This window comes from Perca flavescens, chromosome 7 (genome assembly GCF_004354835.1).
Source record: "Perca flavescens isolate YP-PL-M2 chromosome 7, PFLA_1.0, whole genome shotgun sequence".
Lineage (NCBI taxonomy): Eukaryota > Metazoa > Chordata > Actinopteri > Perciformes > Percidae > Perca > Perca flavescens.
Window position 1 is genome coordinate 14,373,427 of NC_041337.1, and position 26,503 is coordinate 14,399,929.

General features: G+C 39.6%; 2 protein-coding genes across 2 annotated transcripts; both read left to right on the top strand.

Moving 5' to 3' along the window:
• Positions 1-1,509: 1,509 nt before the first annotated feature.
• LOC114558745 (uncharacterized) lies at positions 1,510-10,334 on the top strand. Its single transcript, XM_028582944.1, has 17 exons — positions 1,510-2,072; positions 2,282-2,297; positions 2,390-2,491; positions 2,583-2,659; positions 2,797-2,868; positions 2,961-3,063; positions 3,631-3,779; positions 3,864-3,932; positions 4,018-4,084; positions 5,820-6,004; positions 6,098-6,145; positions 6,237-6,282; positions 8,391-8,545; positions 8,655-8,723; positions 8,810-8,861; positions 8,994-9,101; positions 9,294-10,334. Exons 1-17 carry the CDS (start codon positions 1,986-1,988, stop codon positions 10,277-10,279), a joined length of 2,391 nt encoding a protein of 796 aa, XP_028438745.1. The 5' UTR covers positions 1,510-1,985; the 3' UTR covers positions 10,280-10,334.
• Positions 10,335-12,395: 2,061 nt separating this feature from the next.
• On the top strand, positions 12,396-26,217 carry LOC114558969 (uncharacterized). The gene is made up of 16 exons (XM_028583314.1): positions 12,396-12,527; positions 14,335-14,362; positions 14,449-14,577; positions 14,797-14,871; positions 15,002-15,120; positions 19,860-19,965; positions 20,052-20,090; positions 20,212-20,342; positions 20,436-20,498; positions 20,595-20,652; positions 20,739-20,965; positions 23,249-23,296; positions 23,413-23,464; positions 23,646-23,741; positions 23,819-23,857; positions 24,777-26,217. The coding sequence occupies exons 1-16, from the start codon at positions 12,396-12,398 to the stop codon at positions 25,586-25,588; spliced, it is 2,154 nt and encodes a 717-aa protein (XP_028439115.1). The 3' UTR covers positions 25,589-26,217.
• The last annotated feature ends 286 nt before the right edge of the window (positions 26,218-26,503 follow it).

Here is a 26,503-nt window from a genome sequence, read left to right on the forward strand (position 1 = left end):
TGGGTTTTGTTGTGGTCACTGTGTGTCTGAGAGTTGACTCTGTCTGCTTAGTTTCAGTGTTCTTCCTGGGTTCCTTCATGTGTGGAATATCTGTGTGTCTTCAGTTTAAATTCTTACCCACCCATAACCTATTTGCAAAGAAATTGTGACTCATGAGTGCTTCTCAAGATTTATTACATTCCATCTTTCTGATTTTGATTAACATAAACTGACAAAACACCTCTTCATGTACAATGTTTGCCATCAATGAACACTACCTATGTTTCTTTCAAAGGACAGACTTACAGTTAACTGGTTCTACTGGTTGGACAACCTTTACAAAAACTCACAGTATCCTATACTCTGTATCCTGTATCTGTTTTTTTGCCTCATGTGCTGCATGTATATCTTACATGCCCAGATGTTGAGACAGTGGTCTGGTTGCCTGTAAATTATACCAGATTTTGACAAATGAACTTCTCCATAATAATCCCAGATCCTGTGTTAACCTTTCAAAACTTTAAGATGCACCTAAACAGATTGCAGGGCCTTAATACAGGATAGCACAAAATTACATAAACCATGTCACTGCATCTTCAGGTATAATCCCTTACACTGTAATAAATGGAATCATACTGTAAGGCTTACAGTATGACTCAATTTTACAGCCAAGTTAATTAAGTTTCCCATAAATTAATTGACCGTTTACATTATCAGTTGCGACATGAGCTCATTTGCCTGTGATGACAGCCAATGTGACTTTCCTCTCCACAAACCAGAATCTTTGATCAATCTTTTCCGCTCACGATAAAGATCCCCCACCCATTTCGAACACCCACTCACCACAATTTTGATGTCTTTAGATTTGCAACCAAAATGACACTTCTGAGTAAAGGCGTCTTGTTTCCTGCACTGAGCTGCGCTTAACATGAGTGGAAACCACTGATAAGCATCAGTCATTGGTAACGTAAGAACACACCTTATGATGATGTAGCAACCAGTTGCCTGAAGATTTACAGCTGTTACATACTCTTTCCATTTCTTAAAATTGATTTAACTGGACTACAAGGGATGTTCACTGACTTGGAAATGTTCTTGTATCTATCCACTGGTGTGTGTTTACCAATCACCTTTTCTTAGAGTTGCTTGGGAGTGTTCCTTTGTCTTCATGGTGTAGGTTTTGTCACAATACTAACTCTCTTTTCAGATACAGGTGTACTTATACAATCGATTGACTTCTAAAACCTATTGGATGCACCAGAGATGATATAGGTGTCATATTAAAGGGGGCAAATACTTGTGCAAACACGTATTTGGTATTTTATGAATATTTAATATTGAGTCTTTTTATATACACTTGTATTTATGACTGTAGGTAGGAGGTGTCTGGGTGAAATTGTAATATTGAAAAGAAATAATTGGAGCTGCAGGGTGGATTGTACCTGGGCTTTGTGTTGTGTGTGTGTGTGTGTGTGTGAGAGAGAGAGAGAGAGAGAGAGAGAGAGAGAGCGCTAGTACAACAGTGTGAGAGAGAGCTAGTGAAGACAGTGCTGGGTAATGTATGACTTATATTAGGTTTACGAGCTGCGAGTTCCATGGTAGTATTTTCTGTTGGGGCATCAGGAAGATAAAACTAGGCTTGGAGTCAAAGCTACATACTTCTGCTGTTTGGGACCCTGAGATAGGTGGAGCTGAGTTGTCCGCGATTATTCATCCAAAAATGTTTTGTTTAACAAACGCCCTCCTGGTTTAGTCATTTGGCAGGCCCTGAGCGCTTAGAAGAAAAAAAACAGTCTACTTGAGGAAGGCTAGATCATACAACCCCCCTGTCTCTTTTAAAGGGCGCGCGCTCAGGTGTTCAGCAGCTGAACACAGACGATATGCAGAAGTGTTCGCTCTTACCAGAAGAAACCAGCTACGTGGACTAGCGGAAAAACTACGGCTTCGCGAGGGCACAAACTTGTGGCTCATAATTATGCAAACATTTGCCATTTTAAACGTTTTAGATGTTTAAAAGGAGTTTCGGCATCGCGTTGGCATTTCTTGCCGTCGCGGTGTTTCCACTGCTGCTGGAATGTGCCACAACATGTCGGGTGAGTTTAACACAATAATGAATTGAGGGTCAAATATTATAATATTTCAATAAGATTAGATTTAGGCCTATTACATTCAAAACACTAGCCTAACTGAACGGCCTAAATATTCTTAATAAAAAGTATAGTGATTTAATGTGGATTCAATGGGCACAATCGATACAGTTTTGTGCTAAACTTATGTTGTCTTTCTCTTGTCGTTATTTTAGATGGTAAATCAAACGGGTACGTTGAAGGCATCATAGCATCATATCAATGACTCCATGTGGAAGCCACATGCCACTTGCTGTAATAATGCTCTTCACTTGTCTGTACAGATTATGTTGAGGGAGACTGCCCTGTGAAACTGACCTCAGTCCAGGACTCTAAGGGGAGTTACTCTGAACGTGTCACTGTCCATGTTTGGATGAAGTCTGGTGGTACGGAGTCAAGCGGCAAAATCAAGTTTGTTATCTTCTAAAGCTGTCATTGTCGCACGTCTGACAAAAGTTGAACACTGCTCTCTTCCAGACTTCCGTGATGCCCCGAAGATTGAAATTCAACACTCTCAACAACTTGACACAATTAGGCCTATCATGAAAAAAACGGTTAGACTCTTTGCACCTGCCCCAAACTCATGTGTACATGTAAAATGTCATGATGAGCCTACAGTTCATTCATTTATTAGTTTAAGTGGGTGGAACACAATGGTATCATCTCTCTTTCTCTATTCTCTCTTTCTTAGCCTAACTATAAAAAAAAACCAGGTGAAAACCATGTCAAGTGCAAGTCACATAGCAATGCCAGTTTTGCTCTGGTAAGATGCATTCTCCTGTTTTAGGCTCAAACATGCTGCTGTGAAGCCAATTCTGATGATGATGGAGTCTTTTTTTTTGGTCTTTTTTTCAGTGGGAGGTGAAACATGATTGTGATGAAGCTGTAGCAAACAGTGTTGTTTCTGCGTCCTACATCACAAATTCAACACGCTGCAGTGTCAATTACACAGTACCAGGTAGTGTATTTAGGATTTCTGGCCTCATGTTTTACCTCTTTTGGTTTAATTTTTCCTTTCTGCTCCTTCCTTTGGTTCTTTCATACATTCTCCTTGATTCTCTCCATCCGAGCAGCCTGTATAACGCATAGGAAATGTAAGAGTCAGGTGTGATACTTTATATCCTGTCTCAGATGGGTGACAAATTAAAGAAAAAAAACTACGGGCCTCCAGAACAGCTCTAATGCTCATTTGTATTAGTTGTACAATAATCTCTCTACTGAAGGCATCAAACAGAATTGTTGCAAACATATTTCCTAATTTGGTGTTATGATGATGGTGGTGGAGAGCAGTGTCTGACACAACAGTCAAAAATCATCCATTGTATAAGAATTAGGGTTTGTTTTGATTTGCATGCCTTCAGTCTAAGAGTAAAAGCGAACCCAAACCATCTGCATTTATTATGTTTCTCAACTTCACTAACTTATCCACGTTTTCCTTCAACACGTCACCCATCTGTATGTTTTGAGCTGTATGTGGTGATGATTATATATCGGTACTGTAGCTTTATTTTTGTGTGTGACTTAGATCCCAAGCCAGACTTTAATCTGTCTGTGAACCTGTCGTCTAAATCCATCTCGGTCACCGTGGAGCCTGGAGACAAAGTTTACGCCAAATGGTGTTACAAAAAAAGTCAAGTGGACTGCATCGGCGGTGAACATTCCCGCCAAATTACTGTAAGTATCAGAGGCACATTTATCTGCATATGTGCACTTTTGTTTTTACACACTAAAGAAAGTAAGCATGTGTGTTCTTTTCAGATTGATCCATCTCAGTTTCGATCAGCTCTTCTTAGCATCCGTTACCTGCTGCCCTGTCTGTGTGTGCAGGTACTTCCAGCTCCATATAATTTTTTTGACACGTGCAAAATTATTATTTTGTCGAATGAGTTTAATTCCTGTTTTGTATTGACAGGTATATTACACCCGTACGGATTCCCTGCGACATACAAAGTGCCCATTTCAAAGTGAGAGCCTTGCAGGTGAGTGTGATGGATGATTCATGTCAGAGTCAGATTGAAAATAAACATTGCAGGGAATTTTTTTTATTTTACCCTTGTTTTGTAATTGACGACTGATATACTCCTGTCTCACGATTCAGAAATACAAAACAGGCATTCCCCTTTGTCTGTTGGGTGGTGTCTTGCAGTCTTTCACAAGCCAGTTTTACATCTTGTTACAGTTCATAAAAATATTGTTTATTATGTAATTTCTTTCTGTGTCCATTTCTAACACAGTCACACTCTGTACAAAGTTTTTATTTTAGTATTTAAAAATATGGCTAATCTAAGATGTATGTTTCTGTAGTATGTTATCCAATACCTGCAGACGGGTCAAATTATGTTACCGCCCAAATCTCCTAATGTTGTGACAAGGGCGTTCCACATTCGAGGAATTATGGTAAACCCCAGGGAAATGTGCAGGACATTATCTTTTTCGCAGTGTCCTAAGCCTTGAATCTAGAGTATTTTAAATGTGCCCCATTTAGCTTTTTTTCCAAAAATGAGCCTAAACAATTTTCATGGGGTGCATTGCACTGCTGGTCACATAGCTTACTGTACATCTTATGGGATGTGCACTGTAAACTAGTGCACAAACTGAAGTCTCTTTCTCATTGCTACATTATTTAAAAAGACATCAGGAAGAGAACATAGCCAGCTAGATGAGTTAAAACTGGAATTCAAAGGCACAGACAAAATGTTTTGTGACATTTTGTGTAGAACACATCAGTTTTATTAGAGAATGATATTCTGAAAAAAACATTTGTTTTAAAATAGTTTAAATTGCTGTACTTTTAAAGGGTCAGGTCACCAAAACTACAAAAAGACATATTAACCTAGTGGTATTAGAAATGCAGATAGTTTTGCTTTCATTAAAAAAATATAATTTTAATTTCATTTTCAGAAGCAATGACCTCATTGTGTACAGTTTCCCTTTCCTTTCAATGGAACTACTTCCACAGAAATAGAGGACATTGTTTCTGTAAAAACAATTTGGTATTTACCATATAATGTGGTTTTGAAATGTAATTTTTTACATTTGACGAGAGTCAGACAAAGAGTTAGAGAAGATCTTGTATCCAATAGAACTAAGATAGCCAAACAGCACTTTTAGCACAACGACTAGCAAGCAAGCATGGCTCTGTCAAAAGGCTATGTCACTGTTGCTGTCTAAGAAATGGTTCCGGCACATAACCCCTCATAAAACTGTCACACAGAGCAAGGCTAACTGTTAACCTTGGTTCCAGATTTTATGCTGAACTATGCCAAAGGTCAGGCTATAGCTTCATATTTACTGACCAGATATGGGACTGGCATCAATCTTTTTATATAAGTCTTGGCAATAAAGTGAAAAAGCATTCCCAAATTGATAAATTATCCCTTTCATTTAATTCACCTGGCTTGTACTGGGATGGTGGATGCAGTTTCAGAGACAAATATCCCAAACCTTCAGCACCTAAAATCAAAACTATCTGCATGCCTCGACACCAGAAGGGGTGAGAAGAAAATGTTAATTTTTTTAAATTGGGGTAACTGACCCTTTTAAAGCACATTACTTTCTTGTACCAGTTTGATACTTTACTCTGACACAGCATTCTAGTTTTGATGTTGGTAAATTAATATTTGGTTGGTTTACCACAACTTCCTCCTTGGATTAGCCGCAGTCAGACACGTTGTCATAGAGTTGTAAACATCTGTGTCCACATTGCCTCAACAGATGTCAGAGATGTTTGGCTCTCTTCTGAAGTCACACTGTATGAGTCAAGTTTAAAGTGGAGCTCAGAGTGTCCTGCCAGTGACCTGAGGATCTCTGCCTCCCTCTGCTGGAGGCAACACGAACACCTCTGCACACCTGAACTCAACTCCACACTGGAGAAAGAGAAGGAAGATGGGCCAGACCTGGTATGTTTGGCTTGCCTGCTGTTAGTATTGGTGATAGATTCCTGATATAAATTAATAAAGTTTTCTCAAACACCCACTGTGTCTCCTCAACAGATTTATAACACATCTGCAGTGGACAAACACCCTCAGATGTGTGTGCAGGTGAGGATTAGCCAAATGTGCTTGGATTGAAATATTTCCGTTTGCCTGTGTTTAAGTTACAGATTCACATATTTGTGTTTAATTTTTGCAGTTTTCTCTACAAGGCAGCCATCATATATCTTGCCCCTTCCAAGCCGGTGAGTCAAAAAAGAATAAAACAAGTTTTGCTTTTTTCTAAAAGCTGTGAAGACTCTCAGCCTGTTAATATATCACTTTTATTTATTCAGGCAGGGCCAGTTGAGAGCAAGCTCTCATTTCTAATGAAGCCCTGATTACATGCCATATACAATTGCAATACATTAAAAACAAACATATATAATATACAGTTCCAATACACAGTACACACATAAAACAATTACAGAATGTTAAACAACTAAATATGCACATTCAGAATACATGAACTCATAAAGAAGACATTTAAAGTGATTAAATGGAAACAGGCTGTTCAATTTCATTAGAATCTGCAGGTTATTCCATTTATATGGAGCATAATACTCTGATGCAGTTTTGCCCAATTTTGTCATAACAAATGGAATATTTAGGACCAAGCAATCACTAGTGCGAGTGTCATAGTGATACGATTTAAAATTCCGCTTGTTAAATATACAGGCAATGTTTTAAGCAAGGCTTTTTAAATAAATAAAATGCATTGTTGCTCCCTTCTTAGAGCCAAAGAAGTCAAGCCTACATTGTGATAAAGGAGACAGAGGTGGGGACTGAATCCATCATCAGATATAAATCTAAGAGCAGAGTGATTAACTGCATCAAGTGGATTCAATGTAGAGGAAGCTGCATGCATATAAATGATATCCCCATAATCTAAAACAATAGATAGAAATGTAGCTTGAACAATCTATTTCCTAAAATGTTGGGTGAGGCAAGATTTATTTCTATAAAAGAATGCCAATACTGGCTTTAATTTCTTAACAAGTTTAGTTATGTGTGGTTTAAAAGATTATCATCCGCCCAAATGCCCAGATACTTGTAGCTGGAAACTTTTTCAATTTGTGTCTCATCAAAAGTGGTGATGTGTCTTTTAATTATCACAGTAGACACATTTCTTGTAAAACTCATATACTTAGTTTTGTCTAGGTCAATATAAGATTAAAAAGAGCTCTTTGGATTACACAACAATCTGATTGTAAATTGAGAAGACCTAGATCAACGGAGGGGCAACTGAATAGATGACTGTATCATCCGCATAGAGATGAACTGAGCTGTTTCTAACACCAGAATAAAAAATTATTAATTAATAATATTAATATTAATTAATTAATAAATATAATAAATAAAAGAGGCCCCAAAACAGACCCATGAGGAACCCCTTTACAGATATTCAGAAAATCTGATTGATAACCATCAGCCACAACAGCTTGAGATCTACCAGATAAATAATTCTCAACCCACCTACAGGACACAATATCAAACCCGATATTGTTGAGATGCTCTAAAATGATAGCATGATCCACTGTATCAAAGGCCTAAAAGAGGTCAATAAAAAGTGCAAGACAATCTTGCTTATTATCTTGGGCACGAACAGTATCACTCACAACTTTAGAGGCCGCTTATACAGTGCAATGCCCAGATCTAAAACCAAACTGAAAGACATTTAGAATATTACAGTCAGATAAAAAAGACCTTATTTGATTACTTATCAGACGTTCGAAAACTTTTGCTAAGCAGGGTAGTTTTGAAATTGGCCGATAGTTATTCATGTCATTTGTAGGACCACCCTTATGCAAAGGAGTTACATAAGCGGTCTTCCATACATCCAGAATTCTCTCTGATGATAAAGTTAAATTAAAGGTGCAGCTAATAATAAAAGACTAGGATCCAATTTGTCAGCCCCAGTGGACTTCTTCGGGTCAATGTCACAGAGAACATTGAGCACTTCAAGTCTTGAGAAGGGTCGGAAGGAGAAACTATGCATCCCCTGACATACTAGATAAGGTGTTTTTTTGTTATTGTTCTTATCGGAACATTTAAGCCTGAATTCTGAAATATGTGACTGGCAGCAACAAAGTGTTTATTAAAGAGATCACATAACTCCTTCTCATTAGAAACACTGACATAATCCTGAGTAATCTGATTGGGTAAGAATGAGGAAGGGCTATGAGATATAGACTTAATTATTTTCCCAAATTTTGCTGGATTTCAATAACCATCAGAAAAAGAAGAAAAATGATTTAGCATTACAAATTAGGAGTTTCCCTCTCTTGACTCCCTCTCTCCTTGTTCTTCACAGACATGTCTTCATGGGAGGTGTATATCAGACCTGGCAGGATGAGTGTGTTTTTGTATCTCACCTCTTTTGTTCCTGCTGCAAAGTTCTCAGCTCAACTCTGTGTCCTTAATAAGAGGGGATGTACACCCATGGGGCAGGTCCACTCTGTGACAATGGTAAGCATACGTACTGGTTTGTGAGAGAGAAAGAGCTGAAGAGAGAGAAAAATATGGTAATTAAATGTTCATGTGAGTAAATATGTGCCACTTCTTATCCATTTTACAGGAACGGACTACTACTGAAACAACGATAAATGTGCCTCTTCACTTTCTTGCTGAGAAGCCGTGTGTGCAGGTAAAGTGCATGCCAGAGAAAGGTGTTTCTGGACACGGTGCATTACCTTTTCTCTCTTCTCACTCTTTCAATTTGCTTTTCTGCAGGTGTGGCGGTCGGATCCTGCTCTTCATGGTAGAAGAATTCTGTGCCCGGACTGTGAGTGTAGCCAAGATACACACACAAGCTCAAGTGTACCATCACATGCACTTTTGTCCATCACTTCATGAATGCATGCATGTACACACAACTCCTACAAAGTAAATAAATTCACATTTTCTGTTTCTACAGACACGCACAACAGATGCGGCATGTATGCTGTGGCAGTTTTGTTATTTGTGGTTATTGTTGCTTTACTGGGATTTTGTATCCACCGTCTCACCAAGAGTGGAGCTGCAGGTTGGTTCAGTAGTCTCTGTGTCTTTGAGTGGTTGCATGTGTCTTTCTTCAAATTTCAAATAATTTTAATTCCACTATTGTATTGCTTCAATTGATTAGTTTGATTCATTTCTGAAGGTAACTGTGCTTAATTTAGGAAAGGAAGAATTGAAATTTAGCCAACAAATCCCCTGTCTTTTCCCATAACTCTAGGTTGGCTCTGCATCCAGGAGCCAGTGTTGCTGGTGTGCTCATCAGAGCAGTCAGCCCACGTCTCTGCCGTGTGTGCATTAGCCTCAATCCTGCAGGGGGAGCTAAGTGCCAAAGTGCACATGGCTTTGTGGGCCCAAAGCTCACAAACACAGACTGGGACTGGAGTGGCAGATCTGGGTCCACTTCCCTGGCTGTACGGGCAGTGGGAAGCTGTGCGTAAGGCACAAGGAAAAGTGCTGATTATTTGGAGTCCTGAAGCCACAAAGACTTATGAGAAGTGGAGGGAGGAGAGGGAAAACATTGATAAGAATGAGAGAAAAGAGGAAGATTACAGCAAAGTAGAGGTGAGACATGAGAAAATAAGAGAAGAGCGGGACGAGGATTTGAAACTAATTGCAAGAAGACTGGGAAAATGCAAAAAAGAGAAAGCTGCGGGGAAAAAAGGTTGTGCCAGGTTATGTGATGATAAAGACTGGTACACCCAGAGGGAGCCCTCTACAGTGATCGTACCAGTGTTTACTGCTGCTCTGGCCTGCCTAGATGGGGCACTGCAGGAATGCAAAGGTCAAGGAGTAGCCCTTGTCTTCTTCCACGGCCTCTGCCAAAGCAGGGACATCCCAAAGGCCTTGAGAGGTGTCCATCGATACTGCTTACCGCAGGATTTCAGGGGTTTAATACAGGAGCTGGGAGGGATGAGAAGACAGACACAAACTGGTAAATTAAGGTGGAACTGCTGGCCCAGACTCCTGTCTAAAGTGTTGTCACTGTGGCTGGCACGGCAGCTTGCCCAAAGACTACAAACACTGCTGCCTCAGACGCAAGGAAAGAAAATGCAAGAGCTGAGCGTCACATCGTCACAAAAAATGATGTCAGATAAGACTCAAAGCAGGCTCAAGTTGCCACTGGCAGCCAACGTGGAAAGGCCAGGAACTGTACAAGAGCACGAGCCTCTCCATGTGTTGCCATGGCGAGAAGAGAAACTTTGATCTCAGGTTTCAAGTGTCTAATGGGGACAGGCCGTTTGTTCTGCTGGAAACATGATACATTATACAGTACATAAGACACGGGAGTTGGTGTTTCAGTGTGAGCGCCTCTGAGCCAATCACTCTGTCAGAACTTTTCATTACTTGACACCATCATGTAAATAAATGCCACCACTCATTTTGCATATTAAGAAGAGGTAAATACTCTGTCCTGTCTTCTGCATTTAGCTTTAAACAGAGGCTCTTTATGTTGCTTTCGTGACTGAAGCCATAGCGAACGGCTGCCCTATCTACTGTGTGTAAATATGCTAACCACTATGAAAATCTGTTTGCAAATTAGACCTCACTTTACAGTATTAATAATGCATTTATCAGTGTTTGAAAGTTGTAACAGCACAGGTGCAAATTTGCTTGTGATTTTCTAAGCCGGGACATTGAGCCAAAGCTGTCCCAGGATTTCCAGTGTTAGAGAGCAACAGCTAGAAAGATTAAGTGAATTTATTGAAATTGAATGTGCTTGACCATTTAGCGCATGTGGTCCTGTACTACTAATATTGCCTTTAGTATATGAGACCTATTATTTAATATGTGCATACATACTACCTCTTAAAAACAAAGTATACATCCATCAGGGTTTTTTTTAATGCACTGCTTAACCCTTGTGTTGTCTTCCCGGGTCAAAATTGGCCCGGTCTGTTTTGCCTGTTTTATAAAGCATAAAGTATACATCTTCTAAGCCAACTTCATTCCAACTTATCACCTCTAGTTTTACACTTATGTTTGTAATTCATGGTCAATAAACCTCATTTATATTTTATATAATTACTTTAGCTAATAATTTAGATCAGAGGAATGTATGTTGTTGAATAATTACAGCCTGTTTCGTGTATGGAACTATCCATGTTATTTTTAGCAATTTGATTGAAAGAAACCCATATTTTTGATACAGGAACTTTGAAAATGGGTCAAATTTGACTCAAGGACAACTCAAGGGTTAATTCAGCAAACATTTGATTGCCCCTTGAATAAATATTTGTTTGACACTTGGCATTAGAACATTTTAAATGAAATATAATAAAAACAATTTTAATAAAAAAGGATTAATGTATAATAATGTAACTTTTTTTTATAAGTTTCATGTGTTTTCTTCAACCTGTTTTTCAAATGACACATTGACAAGACTCCAGTATTCTGATGCTGACACACCTGCTTGACAGGATTATCAGTACTAAGGAAGTAAATTCAGTAGATTTACCACTGGAACGATACTGCAAAAACATTCACTGATGTGGAACCGGAACTAGGGCTGGGCAATATGTTTATATATATATATATATAAACATATTCAAGATGTCAAATTGCGTTGTCAATTTGTATAAAAAGGTATATCTATAAATATCCAAATACATTTAAGATCCACAATGATTTTGCATGTTTATGGTTGTTCACTAAAGGATCACAGACACACAGTTAACACAGGTGACAGGGCTCCATAACATACAGTAGATAAGGAATAATATAAATTCCTATCTACACCAGTGGACTTAACGGACCTATCACTTAAAGGTTAATGATTAAACTTTATCACTCTAACTGAAAACATTCAAACAACAGCCTCTATGTTGGGTGCAAAGCTACTTTAGAGTTAATCGTTATCTGTGAGAAATATTTGACTTTAGCTGATGGGCTTATTATTAACAACACATTTTCAGTCAAACTGTCCTATGAATCGTCATGCATTCCGCATAGCAGACCTGCTTTGGGCTTATTGTTGTATACAAATTAGATCATATTTATTTTATGATATAAATTGCACTGAATGATCAGAACCAAACAGAAACCTGTGACAAGTTTCCAATATCGCACCTGAGCAGGTAGCGCTGAGACACGCCCCACTCCCGAGCTGTCAATCATTGGGAAGGACTAGTGCTCGGAGCGTCACAACAGTTTGGTGCTGAACAAGCCACACTCGTTTCTCCGATGAACTATCACTGCCATGCTATGCTGCTGGGTGGATTTCAGGATAACGTGCTCTACGAGTTGTGTTTCGGAGTGTAGCCGTGGAGCAGCAGAGAGGAGAGAGACTCCCAGTGCCAGGCGCAGAGGCGCTCTCCAAGAAATGGCTCTCACGCTCCATCGGGTGCCACATGTTTCTCTCCCGCTGCTGTCACTGCTGCGCCTCTGGCTCTTCATGTCCGCAAGAGCGCTGCAGATGATTGACCATGACGCACCTGAACTCATCTGTAGCGAGGTAACGAACCCATGATCAAAACAGCATCCAGGTTGGGTCTGTGTGCACTTCTCACCAGCCGCTATATGTTCTGCGCCGGCAAAGAACGTTCAGAGAACAGGATACGTTTAAATGCCACATATGTTGGTTTTAACCGGAGCAGAGTGGTGTTTCAGGTAGCGGGTCTTATCCAGGTTTCTGAAACCAGGATATGATAATTTGACAGGATTTAAAAGCGCTACAGATAACAGATACAGAGTGTGTATTTATTATGTAGTCCTACTCTGTAGGGAATTTATTACAATATAGGCCTTCTTCTTGTTTGCTTTTATTAGGTAATTTGTACAACCATTTTCTCTTATATCATACAATGTGCCCTATATAATACAAGAGCCAAATAATAGAGTAAGTTATACGTTGTTTAGAATTGAGTTCTACTTTATAAATATCCCTCTGCTAAATTAAGTGTGTTACCACCTTGTTTTATTGTTGTATGAAAACTCTAGCCAATGCATACATGCAGGATTACCAACATTTTGTGTGCAGGCTTCATGTTTTGGGGTAAATCAGGAGAGACAGAGAGAGAGAGAGAGAGAGAGAGAGAGAGAGAGAGAGAGAGAGAGAGAGAGAGAGAGAGAGAGAGAGAGAGAGATCAGAGTTTAATGTCCATTACTTATTTACTATTGTGCCTGACACCTTACTCCACCGCTCAATTTCCAAGGAGGGATGTTGTAGCTTAAACTTCCTCTGAATTTTGTTTCAGAGACTTAAATCAACAAGAGAGAACATCAATATATGGAGTATGACATACACATGCAAGCTTTATGCTAGCATGAAACTAGTTCATTCCGTAGGGACTTGAATTGGGAACCGTACAGAGTGTGGACTGGTAGCTGGAGAAGTGCTAGTTTACCTCCTGGGCACTGCTGAGGTGCCCTTGAGCAAGGCACTGAACCCCCAACTGCTCAGGCGCCCCCTCACTCTGACATCTCTCCATTAGTGCATGTATAAGGTCCTGTTTTTGCATGTGTGTGTGTATTTCAGGTGTAATGTGTAATAACAACATAATGTAACAATGTAATTTCCACTTGCGTTTCATTAAAAGTATTTCTTCTTCTATTAAAGAAGAAATATAGGTACAGTATATGCCTCTTAATGAAAGTTATTTTGACATATCACAGAAGGGAAAATCACAGGTGTAAACAATCAAATTAATGATGGCCAAATTCCATTTAGCGGCTTCAGTTTGATCGTCCTGGTATTGTGCAAGCTGGCTCACTGTCACACTGTCATGGCTTACTGGAACACTTGAACAGAGCTACCGTTAATATTATTAGTACTTTGACAAGTCAAAATGTCTGCTGTGAAAAGGGCCTATTGATAAGTTAAATTGAACTTATCGTACTTATGTAATGTAATGTATGTATATAACATATAAATGGCACTGTGGAACTCTACTGGGAATGGAGCATCATGCTTTTTGATGTATTGATAATGGTGGTGTAGGGATGTCTAACACAATGGTCCAAAAATATGTCCCTCCTATACAGTAGATCTAAATAAAAATGTCACTTTACTGTTCCTATCCTACTGAAATACTATCATATACTTTAATTTGTCACCTGTTTGTAGTTTCCATTGCTATTTTATGTGAAATTTATATGAAAATGTATTGCGGCCCAATAGTAGTGGTAGTGCTGCTTTTACGCATGTAAAGTATCTGAATAACCCTTTCACCACTGTTGACACATACACTACTCAAGAGTTTTTTTTTGCAAGTGGAATTGTTGAAAATTCAATTCTCATCCTACAACTTTTCTTTCCTCAGGGTTTGACTGACTGCAGCATGAGCTCAGGTAGTGACCCAATCAACACAAGTGCATCTCTTATCACGGTAATAATCTCACAGTTTTCTAAAGCAGAACGGCTCTTCTTTCCACAGTCCCTCCGTACCCTGATGATTCAGATGATACAGTGGATGTTACACATGTGCAGCTTGACGTGATTCTGTGCTGTTCAGCCACACGTGACAACTGTGAACCTTGCCTGCAAATCAACATCACAGTCCAAGGTAGCTTTGTTGTAAATCTTGCGACATTGTGAGCTAGGGTGACACGCCTTAAATACTTCTGAAATTTTTTCTTGCCAAAATAAATGCTTTTGTTTGCGCAGACAGTAATGTCTAGTCATCTCTTGAGCAGCTGTTTCCTGCATTGTTGTAGTCGTTGGACTTGTTCTAAAACATTGTGTTCTCCACTGTGGTATTTACTGACTGTGATTGTTGTTGCAGAAGTGGATAATGCAAAGGAGGTTTCTGAGGAGTCTGGTGACCATACTGATGAAGAGGAGTTCACTGAGCCAAAAGGTATACAACCATAAGCTCGACCCATAACACACACTATGTCTCACACATTGCATTCTATAGAATAACTTAAATTAACTTTTTCCATTCTATTTACACAGTTTACTCTTCTTCTCTACTCTCTGTGTTACAGCTTGGGTGAAAATCTGTGTCAGCTCCCCAGAATCTTTTGGGAATGTTTGCAAGAAACTCCAGTTTAGATCAAGCTTCTCTGGTTCTGACCAGAATTCTTCTCATCAGCCCACACATAAGGTAGATAATATTGGGAAGTTATAAGGGAATTACCTCATGTAGTTGTTGTTTCTGTTGTTCACTAATTCATTAACTAGTCAGTGGTGGAAAGTAACTGTGTAGATTCACTCAAGAACTGTAAGTAAAATGTTGAAGTAGGCCTGCTTATCTTCATCCAGTACTGATATCCATTTTTTACATTACTTTAAACTTCTACTCCACTACATTTATTTGACAGATTTTATGTAAAAATATATTATAAGATTATAGGTAGAACACATTGATAAGATTAAACCAGCAGTTCCCAACCATTCAGCTCGTGGCTCCTTACAAAAATGCAGAATCTGGTGTTGGGGCACTTCTCAGATGTCTATTAGTTGTTTCCAGTTCCACCAAAGAAACATTTCATCTCTAAACTTCTCGGATGGCTTAATTTAAATCACTGTTTGAGGCCCAATTAGATATTTAATTATTTTACAAAAAAGTAATTAGAGAAATTTCAAAAAATGAATACAGATTTATGTAACAAAACATTTTTCTTCGTCTTTCCTTTCCAATTAATCATCTTATGGCCCATCAGATGTATCTTTTGACTTGTATGAGGGGCTAGACTTCTAGGTTGGGGACCACTGCACAAAATGCAAATGAAATGCAGACAAGGACAGGCGGACTAATGCAGTTAAAATATTTATTAAGAAATGAGGATTACAGGCAGAGAATCCAAAGGCAGGCAGCAAGAAAAGCAACAGGCAAACAGATTGCAGGTAACAAAACTCCAAACATTAATGCAACAATGAGTAACCAACAACAACCACAGGCAGTGGACCAGTATATGAAGTAGGAGTCACTGATGAGGGAAGTTAGATCAGCTGAGCAGGTGAATGAGCAGGAAGTCAGGTGACTGCCGGGCTGATTAGTGAAGTGGGAACAGGCGCAGGGATGTGGAAAGGTTGGAAAGTCCGGGGGCATCTGGTGGATGGAGGGAGAATGTCATACATGTGGTTTGAGTAATTGGGCATGTGCTGTATGGAGATGAGGGACAGAGTATTTTTTACATTGTTGTATTGGTACTTTAATCAGACATGGGGGACTCGAGTCACATGACTTGACTCGAGTTAGACTCGAGTCGCAAATTTTAGGACTTGAGACTTGCTTGATTAACATTCATAAAAGACTCGACTTGACTTTGACTTGATATTCATGACTTGAGACTTGACTTAGACTTGAGTCAAATTACTTGAAATTACTTGATTTTCTGTTTAATACATATATTTTTCCCTTCTGATATTGAGGAGTTAATTTTACGATTTTAGTGCTATTGCATGCGCAGGAACCGTTGATATGATGACGCGGCGCGCGGCGGCAGACCGTCAGTAAACAACACTGGCTATGGCTAGTAGGCTAACTTAACGTCATGGATCCCTCTCATGGGCGCCGATACCGTGGGTGCTCGAGCTCCGGAGCACCCACGGAAAATACTGACCGCCCACGAGTGCCAGACTGCCAGTTCATTTTTACGTTATTTTAAAATTAAACACTGCAGTTGTGGAGCGTCTGTCATAGTGTGATTGGTTATGTCGGTGGCATTGATTCTTAATTTCCAATTAAACTTTTCATCTCCAATCCTATCTGAACTTGTGAGAAGTGGCCCTGTCCTGGCTTTTATTATGGCGTGTGTGTTCGTGTCGGCCGCTGTCCGTTTCCTAAGGTTCTGAAATGCAAACACTTTTTTTGTAAAGGGTGTACGCGTGTGAGCACCCACGGAGGAAAACATAAATCGGCGCCTATCCCTCTGCACAGAAAATAATAAAGTTTGGCTATAAGGATTACACATCTGACCAGGCAAAGATAAAACATATGGCAGTTTGCAAGGTCTGTAGTACTTATTTCCGACGTCGAATTTCATCAGACACTTCAAATCGGGAGAGATTCGGGTTCCAGTCCCCATATTCAGCTGAACTACTATTTGGACGTTTGTGATGGACAGAAGTCCCTTCAGTTTTTGGCCATGAATAAGCACACCCTCCCCTCTTTGTTGAGCGAATAAAACTAGGCACACATACACACACACACACACACACACACAACACAAACTGCTCTCTCTCTTTCTCTCTCTCTCATAAACACACACACATGCAGACGTAAGTATGTGAATAAAGCTAGGCACACATCCCAGATAGCAAACAGTCATTGAAACTATGTTAAATCAACATTCCGTTGTCAACATTAAGTCATTGAAACAACATCAAATTCTGATGTTGATTCAACATCATTTTGCACCCTGTTTTAATATTGAAACAACGTTGAAATCCTGTCCATAGATCAACGGAATTTCAATGGTAGTTCAATTATCAGGAATATTGAAACAATGTTGTAATTTCAACTGAACTAAGGATCAACGTGATTTCAATGGAATTTCAATCATTATTAAGCCATAGAAAAGTATTGCTAGGCATACTAAAAAGTAATGCCCTAAATTAAATAGCCTATAATGAATATCCTGCTTTATCTACAGCCAGGATGTTAAAAAGTGATGGAACATTTGAAAGCTTGTATGCCTATAGCCTAGCCTAAAACACTGACCACACCACACTGTTTAAGGTCAAAACAAATTCATTTTATTAGCCTCTTTAGCATAGTTACAGTTCATGGTCCTCTGACGTCTGACTGGTTTGTCGTCCAGTCCATCCTGCCCGGTCTGATGCATAGCGCAGCAACTGTTGCACAGCCCGGGCAAAAGTAAATTGGGTGACGGCGGCTGTCCCCATCTGCTGTGTAAGAGCATCTAAAACAGAAAATAAAAGCACAATGCAAAAAAAATTAGCCTTTAAGTTAAACAGAACACCCACATATACACACTTGGAAACAAATTCACTAGGCCTAGTATTTTTCAATGATCGGATATAAGGCAATTTGTCCAGTGTTGTGGTCTAACCTATCATGTTTTCCCTACATTCACATCACTTTTCAAAATTGAAGGTTACCTTTTTACTTGCTTCAGTCCCTCCGGCAGGTGATCTCTCTTTTCTTCCCTCTCCGCCTGGCATTTTCCTCTCTACAAACACATTACAACACAATTAGAGCAACAAATACTGTCACATCCTTGCCAAACATCAGTTCAAAATGAATGTTTAGGCTAAGGCTAGCGCTAGCTAACGTTAGCTAGCATTAGATAACATGACCAAATTCTAAAAGTTGTCCTCAGCAAAATCCAAAAGCTATAAGGCAACTACACATGGAAATTCAGTCATATCCAATAATTTCCTTGCCAAAACATTTCAAACTTCATCTGTACCATATTCTAAGACTGTTACTGCTAGCTAACGCTAACGAATGTTAGCTAACGCTAGCTAACGTTAGCTAACGCCCGGTCAACTATATTTCGATGGCTTTTCAACAACACGTCGTTTCCCGGTCGCGATATTACGAATCCCACTATGGCCACGCCAAGACCCGCCCTTCAATAGCGTTCACACACTACTATTGGCCAGGCGTCCATGCTTACATGTAGCTACAGGTCCTATCCCCTGACCAATCCCCTAACCCTAACCTTAACCACTCGAGGTGAAATGCCTAACCCCAACCAATCGAGCTGCTTCGTAGGGCGGGTCATGGCGTGGCCATAGTGGGATTCGTAATTTTGCTTCCCGGTCAACTCTAAATCAATGACTTTTCAACACATTGGCAATATCGCCCGGTAAACCAAATATCAATGCTTAATCATTCATAAAGATAACAACAGATCAATGTTGTTCCAATGTTGTTGCCATCAAAATTAATAACGTCAGGTTTCATCGATATTGTAATGGTGATTCAACATTTATTTTGCATTGACATTTTAATATCAACCATGATGATTCCGATGGAAAATCAATATTTATTCAATGTTGGGTTGCTGTCTGGAATACAACGCACTCTGCACTCTCACACACACGCACATTCACTCACCAATATTAATAACTTTTCACTCTCTCTTTCTCAAACACGCACACATTCACTCACAAATACACTGTCAAATATCAACATATACTTTCCATTCCATGTGATAAGCAAAGGTGGTGGGATTCAGCTACTCCTAAAGAATATGTTTTGTTCTTTAAGAGAAGGAAAGGTTAAAGGATGTGTTTCTGTCTCATAAAAGTGAGGCATGTTTGAAGAATATTATTTGACTTAGGAAACATTATACTTTAATTGTTTGAAGGAATTTCATGATTTAATGTCATGTTTGAGGCATATTGAATAATGTTGATCTATTGTTGGCCTAATATCAGTTTTAGGCTGTGATTTTTTTTATCTGTGTTAATTTAAACTCTTCAATGTATGTGGACGCAATGTCTTTTAAGTAAAAAATGCAAATAAAACTCCAGCAGTTCATAATCACTGTCTTTAGCTTGTTTAAAAATGGAAACTTTTGTATGACTTGACTTGTGACTCGCTTGACCAAAGCTATGACTTGACTTGACTTGCTTGATTGTCACAAAAAATGACTTGGACTTGCTTGAGACTTGAAGGTTAAGACTTGATACTTGCTTGCGACTTGCCCATGTGTGACTTACTCCCGTACTTTTATGTAAAGGATCTGAATACTTCATCCACCACTGTTATTCTCTCACTGTCCTGCACTCCTACTTATTAAATAGCTCAAAGGCTAGTTTCCAAAAGATCTTTGTCTTTTAGTGTTCATGCTGTTATTGAGTGATTTAAACACTTTATAATGTGTATATATATATATATATTTTTTTTTTTTTCTACAAATGCAGCTGCTGTTGATAGAAAAAGTGACATTTGGCAGTCCTGTTGTGGTTGAGGTCTATTCAAAGAGAACACACAACATTCAAAATATCACAATCCCATCTTCAGAAGAAGGTAACTTTTAAGTGATGTTTATGTGAGCAAAGACACGCTAAATTGCTGACTACTAACGTCACTGAACACCACCCTTTTTTTTTCAGTGTGCTCCATGAACCTAAAGGGGACTGTAAAGGAATGTGGTAAGAGATGTTTGTAACATTAATAAGAATCAAGTATGCACAAGGCAGTGCCAGGCCAGTATCAGTTTTACTTCCTTATAGAGTGGGTTGGCTTAATTATACGTTCTGATTGATGTGTCAGCTCCCAGACTCTCTGTGACTGATCCTGAGAGAAATGTGGTCCTCGTCCAACTGGAAAACAATGATACCAGAGAAGACGAGCTCATGTGGAAGATGGTTTGGAATGACATATCTGGAGAGGCTCATCCGTGGGTCAGTCAATGCTAAACTTTTTTTTATATTAATATGCTCTGTTTGTCAAAAATCAATCTAAAATCTATTTAACTTTCTTTTTAACCTTTGCAGCCCAAAGGCAGGAAAGAAATTGCCATTTCGTCAAACTTTGTTGCACCATGCCTGTGCTTCCAGGTTAGCTAACATGTTAATTGTAAATAAGAAGAAAAAGACAAACATGTTTTGGAAATACATATATTTAATTTCTTTTAAAAAACCTTTCTTTTAAAGGTATGGCGAAAGGGAAAGACGCTTCGTGGGGAATACTGCCCTTTCAAAAATGAAAAATGTAAAGGGAGTTCACTGAGGTCAAACAGAGCAAGATACATTTTCATTGTAAATTATTTCACAGTTCAGCACTGTTTATATTTTCAGATGCCCTGGAAAGAATGCAGCACAACGTGTCTGTTTCTGTGAAGGAGTCTCCGATGAGGGAGGATGATGTAGGGCTGATCTGGAATGTGACTGCCCCCTGCAGACTGGAGGCAGAGGTCAGGCTGTGCAAGAAAGACCTGGCAGGAGGCCAGTGTGAAGAGGTGACAGGCTCCAGACAGATACTCCACAAACATGCTGGCTGGAGTGCAACACGCAGTGTACACTGGGTAAAACATCAAGAAAAAACTTTTGGTTTCTTTACAAGCAATGACATCTTCAGAGTTGGAAAATACTATACTCACTTTTTGGAGTTTTTTTTGTTTTTTATTTGTATTTCAATTTTACTTTATACTTGTTCTCCACTAAATTGCGTTTTATACTACATTTGTCTGACAGCTATTAAACTACCCAACAGAATATAAATCAGTTAAACTGTGCTCCATCTTGACTATATATAATATTAAAATGCTGCTTAATGCATCACTAACATTAATCCAATTTTATAATAATAATAATAATAATAATAATAATAACACTTACGGTACAGATCCATTTGACCATGCAACGCTTCTGTCGCGCCGCGCTCCACTCTATTCCTCAGGGTGACGTCTAGCGACTTCAACGTGCATGCTAAGCATTCCGAGAAGGCGGCGCTGCATTTGAAAAAATGCTGCGCATTCAAAAGCTGAACGATTCCCATCTTTATGCAAATTAATCCGTTGAATGCGATGCGACTATCCAGTAGAAGTAGACGAAAATCTTTCAAAGTAACTTTCAGCAACTGTATGGCCTATTTCTCGCTTAAAATGTTTTCAGAAACATGTTTCGGGGAACTATTTTCATAAATGAATACGATTGTATTCTCAACGCGCCGCCATGACACTCGGTTGAAATTCTCGAGCAGCCAGACCCACGTCAGGCGTTCGTCCAATCAGCTGCCAGTCAAGGGCGTGGAGCATCAAGCATGGATGTATGATGTCGCGACACCACACTTCAGACGTGTCGGTCAAATGGATCTGTACCGGTACTCCGATTCTCCACCGGGCACGTCTGTGCTGCGTTCCGGCTGTGCCGCGGTTTTGTTCCGTCCTCCGCCACGCGCCATACCACATTGGGAGTGCCTCACAAGTGGAGAGTCTTGCTGCCTGACTCACAGATTTTATTGTCCCTACAAGTACTTTACAGAACAATTGAATGTTTATTAGCTAGCATCTACCTTCCACTCCAACCACTCCTGTAACTTTACTCCATGCCTTCTCTTGTCTGGTGTTGTCTTCAAAAAAAAAGATCTGTGATATCATATTATGTTTCAACCTCCAATACGAATCCCTTGTTGTCCGTGGTGTTGTAGAGGAGACATAAACGATATTGGCGGGTGTCTTTTGGTCAACTGACCCGATAGTCTCGCTGTTTCACTTCCTGCCCGGGTGTCCGAACAACCCGTGTGAAAATAGACCTGGCACGTATGGAGAGACACTTCATGCACGCTTCTGGGATGTGCTGTGGCGCGGCTGGTGGAATATCAAGCAATGCATGGCCACGATTGCTCATGCGGCCCGCAGCGCCTCCGCAGCGCAGACGCGCCTGGTGGAAAATACCGGTTACACTTAAAGCAACAGTAAAGCAAAAAAACTAAATAACGCCAGGATTTTAAGTAGAGTAAGACCTCATGCTGCAGCTCTCTCTGTGACACGGGCATATGCATGCGCAGAACAGCCAATAGGAACGGTCTCTCTTTCTGAAATGACCTGTGATTGGCCAAAGTCTCCCGTCACAGACCAGATTTTCTAAAGCCTGAAAACAGAGCTAAGGGGAGGTGCAGAAGTCTAGTTTTCTCTCAGACCACTTGAATAACAATATGCTGAAAGATTATTATGACATTTTTGCCCAACAACGCCTGAAACAAATTGCCTTCCGCAGCTTTAATATAACCATTTTTTTTGCTAAAGAGTACTTTTTCCTCTGATACAGTACTTTCTTTTTCAACAATGCTCATGTACATTTACTTAAGTAACATTAAGAATGCATGATTAGTTTTTGTCAGGAATGGGGACATAACTCAGGCACTGACTGGAGTAGGTGGTAAAGAATCTTATTGTATTGAAGCTGTAAATGTGGGCTGGCAGTGGGGGTGCACACTGTGGAACATGCAGGTGGAAACAGAAACACAAACAGACAGACAAAAAAACAAAACACACGGCAGGCATAAAAAATGAAGAAATAAACCAAAACACATTCACACACACACACCAGACTGTCACTGTGCGGAAGTCATGGTAGGCGGGGGCGTGACAGTTTTTATATTGGGTCATTGCTATTTTGCTCAAGTAAAGGATCTAAATACTTAATCCTCCACTGCACATCCTAACTGCAACCACCCTCACCCTCCAAAACGTGTAATTATTATGAACTATATGCTTTACATTATTGTTGCATGTTTAATGATGAATCTTCACTTTCTTCTTGATCCTTATGTCATTCATTCATGTATTTCTTCATCTACTTTTCAGAAAACAGGAGAGTTCAATGGGTCGTCACATCCTCTGATTTGTGTTCAGGTGATCCCGATATATTAAATATAATCTTTTACATACAATTTAAAACATATTTCACTGCTTTATACTTCAGTAGCCTACATACTGTGCTAACCTTAACTCTTTCATTATTTTTTTAGATAAAGATACATGGGATGGAGTTATACTTAGAGCCCCAGTGTCCATTTGCAAGTAAGACAATTATTATCCAGACCCAGATGTTTACTGTTTAACTCTTATCAGCTAAAACAAGTTACATTTTGTCATTAGAATGTGGCCGATAAGTAATTACACATTCACTGTACACTTATCGCTGTCTGTGAATCTTCTTTAACATGCTTTTTAAAGACTTAATAATTTATTTATTTTCCAGCACCTCGATGGAGATGGAGCCTGCCACTCCTCATTGGACTACTACTGATGTGTTTGGCCATAATAGGAGCCTATCTTATACAAGGGGTCCTTAAAGGTCAGTTTTTAAATATAAATAAATAATAATACCACTTTATCAAAATACCTCATTGTGTACTTCTGTTTTCCTTCTAGGCTACATGTGGAGATGGTTAAAAGAAGATGATGTTAAAGGTATGAGAAGGCCTGACATCTATTTCATATTGGGCAACCATGATTTTCCACATCTCATATAACTCCTGAGAACCAAGGAAAATTTTGTTTTTCCTAATCATATTTTTTTGTGATTCCATACCTGTTTAAGGTTAAAAAAACATCTTACAATTTAAATTTTTTTATTTTTATTTATTTAAAGAATGTCCACTGTAGTGGACAACAGGATCATTTGAGTACGAAAACAGACAAATTTGGTAGATGTGGAGTCATTATTTACATGAAGATAGTCCTGATGTCCACTATAATTGACATTTTTCAAAAGATACATAATGTAGTTTCTATCAGAACTCAATATATGATTCCTAACACCTTAATGAACAAGAAAATATATGATTATCATAGTAACAAAACCATAGACAAACAATATTTGACTCATCTCTTATCTTTCCATGAAATGTGCTTGTTCCTATGCTGTCGATTTTGGATTGAAAGATAGAGGCGATTCCCGGCCTCCCAGCCAATCAAATAACACATCACTGAAAAGCCCAGGATGTCCTCTGTACTAGTACAGCAGGAATTAAGAGACTTGCACAAAAGATTCCAAGGAGAGGAATGAAACTCAAATGTCCACTACAGTGGACATAAGTCAATGGGCTGGGTCTCAGGAGGTTAAACGGGTTAACACTATGAATGAAATTTCATCCATACATTTGTAGAGATGTGTGACTATTCATTTTCTTGTGTTTAAATGCTCACTTGCATATATTACCCTTCTTTCTGACATTTATATTCTGTATCTTTTCTAGTAGCCACTGTTACCGTAGCTGCTACTGTGGCTCATTCTTCTTTGCAAAAAAAAGATTTTTGGACTGTTGGACAGAACCAGCTGTTGGAAATATTCCTTTTAAAGTTTCTAAAAGGTTTTAATCTTTTACAGGAGCTGTGGGTGGTGGTCATGTTGTGTTGCTGTATCCATCTGATGACAACCAGGCTTTGCCAGAGCTGATGAATTACCTGGGCTCGTCCCTCCAAGGCCTCGGCTTCAGTGTGTCTCTTGACCTGTGGAGCCAGGCCGAGCTTAGCGTACTGGGCCCCGTGCCATGGCTCCACTCAAGACTGAACCGACTGCAAAAGCAGGGGGGTAAAGTGGTGTTGGTCCTAACCCAGGCTGCCTGGATAAGGGCTGAAGAATGGGGAGCCCGGAGCTGGGAAAGAAACACTCCCAAGGAGAGGAACAGGGTCATGGAGGAAGAGGAGGCAGAAAGACTCTACGCTGCTTCTTCTCCCTGTGTAGATGTTTTTACTGCTTCATTGAGCTGTGTTCTAGCAGACTATTTACAGGGCCGCGCTGGTGAGCGGTTTATGTTGGTGCAGTTTGAATCACTTCCACCTGAGCCTCCGGGTGGTTTCCGGCCGCTGCCAGAACTGTTCCGCGGCCTTCATGTCTACAGCCTCCCGTCCCAGAGCCTGGGTTTTCTGACTGAACTGGCTGGGTCTCGGCAAATGGCTACCGCATCAGCCAGACGGAAAAGAGCAGGGGGGCTCAGACTGGCATCCCGAGCTCTGGCACGAGGGCTGTCAGGGTTTACAGCAGGGACAACTTTATTACGCCTTGCAGGAGTGTCCCAGAGTTGTGTTGGGGTAGGAGTAGAAGACTCTGGGGAAACAGTGCTCTTGCAGCCTTGTATTATCACACCTCCCTCCAGCCCTGACTCAAACCCCAAGGTCAGTGAAATGGAATGGGTCTGACAGCAGGAGAGGATGACACAAGACCAAGCTTAAGTTTTGGGATGAACAGCCAGTATTGAGTTGAAGTGACACTCTGGGAGATGTTCAGATACATCCGTATCAGTTTGCAGCTTTTGAATTTGCTGATCTAAACATTTAGGGACTAATGGCTGTTGAAAAGGGGGTGACATGTTTTGTGAGTGGAAAGAGTATTTCCTTTATTAAAAAAAAAGCTGGGTTGTTATAGCTTGAGCTCTTGCTGCTCTATATAAATAAAAGTGCACAACGTTAAAACCTCACACTACTTAAGTAAGTTCAAGGAAAAATACATCAGTTGATTGGCTACGCAGTTTGGTCACATCACAGTGGCATGTGGTGAATATATTTCATAAACGTACCAAAATTACACTTAAATGCAAGGATCTCAATGAAGCAATTGCTCCACTGTTTTTTTCTTGACATCATTTTTCAGTCTTAAACTAACTTACTGTGTGTTTGACATATTTACTAGTATTCGACATTCTGCATGCACTTATAGGCTATTGCATATGAAAGCCTTGACTTGAAGAATTGTTTTTTAACAGCTATTTCCATTCTCTTTAAACATATTCAATTGCATTATTCATGCGTGGTGAGTCTGTTTTATACTATGTTTTGTCCTACTGTAAGTGTGATTTGAATAAAGAATCTGTCTGAATAATCATGTTGTCCCTGTTGCTCTTCTGATCTCAACATGGCAAAAGACTGCATTAGTTTAACATGCATAGAAATTTATTCCTGATAGGCCTACATAAAATCCACAACCTGTGGAACCCACAAGTTTTTATCAGTGCAGTCAGAGCATAGGTTTTGACAAGTGAATGAATTTGAATATATTACGAATTGTCATTTTAATCGGTATAATTGCAGATATCTGGAATTGTCTCTAAATGTTTA

Excerpts from the sequence above, each read along its gene's own strand:
- LOC114558745 (XM_028582944.1), top strand. The coding sequence starts at position 1,986 with ATGTTTAAAAGGAGTTTCGGCATCGCGTTGGCATTTCTTGCCGTCGCG. Across the intron at positions 2,869-2,960 it reads GCAATGCCAGTTTTGCTCTG|TGGGAGGTGAAACATGATTG; the intron begins GTAAGATGCATT and ends TCTTTTTTTCAG. Across the intron at positions 6,005-6,097 it reads AGGAAGATGGGCCAGACCTG|ATTTATAACACATCTGCAGT; the intron begins GTATGTTTGGCT and ends TCTCCTCAACAG.
- LOC114558969 (XM_028583314.1), top strand. The coding sequence starts at position 12,396 with ATGGCTCTCACGCTCCATCGGGTGCCACATGTTTCTCTCCCGCTGCTG. Across the intron at positions 14,578-14,796 it reads AATCAACATCACAGTCCAAG|AAGTGGATAATGCAAAGGAG; the intron begins GTAGCTTTGTTG and ends TTGTTGTTGCAG. Across the intron at positions 23,742-23,818 it reads TATACAAGGGGTCCTTAAAG|GCTACATGTGGAGATGGTTA; the intron begins GTCAGTTTTTAA and ends TTTTCCTTCTAG.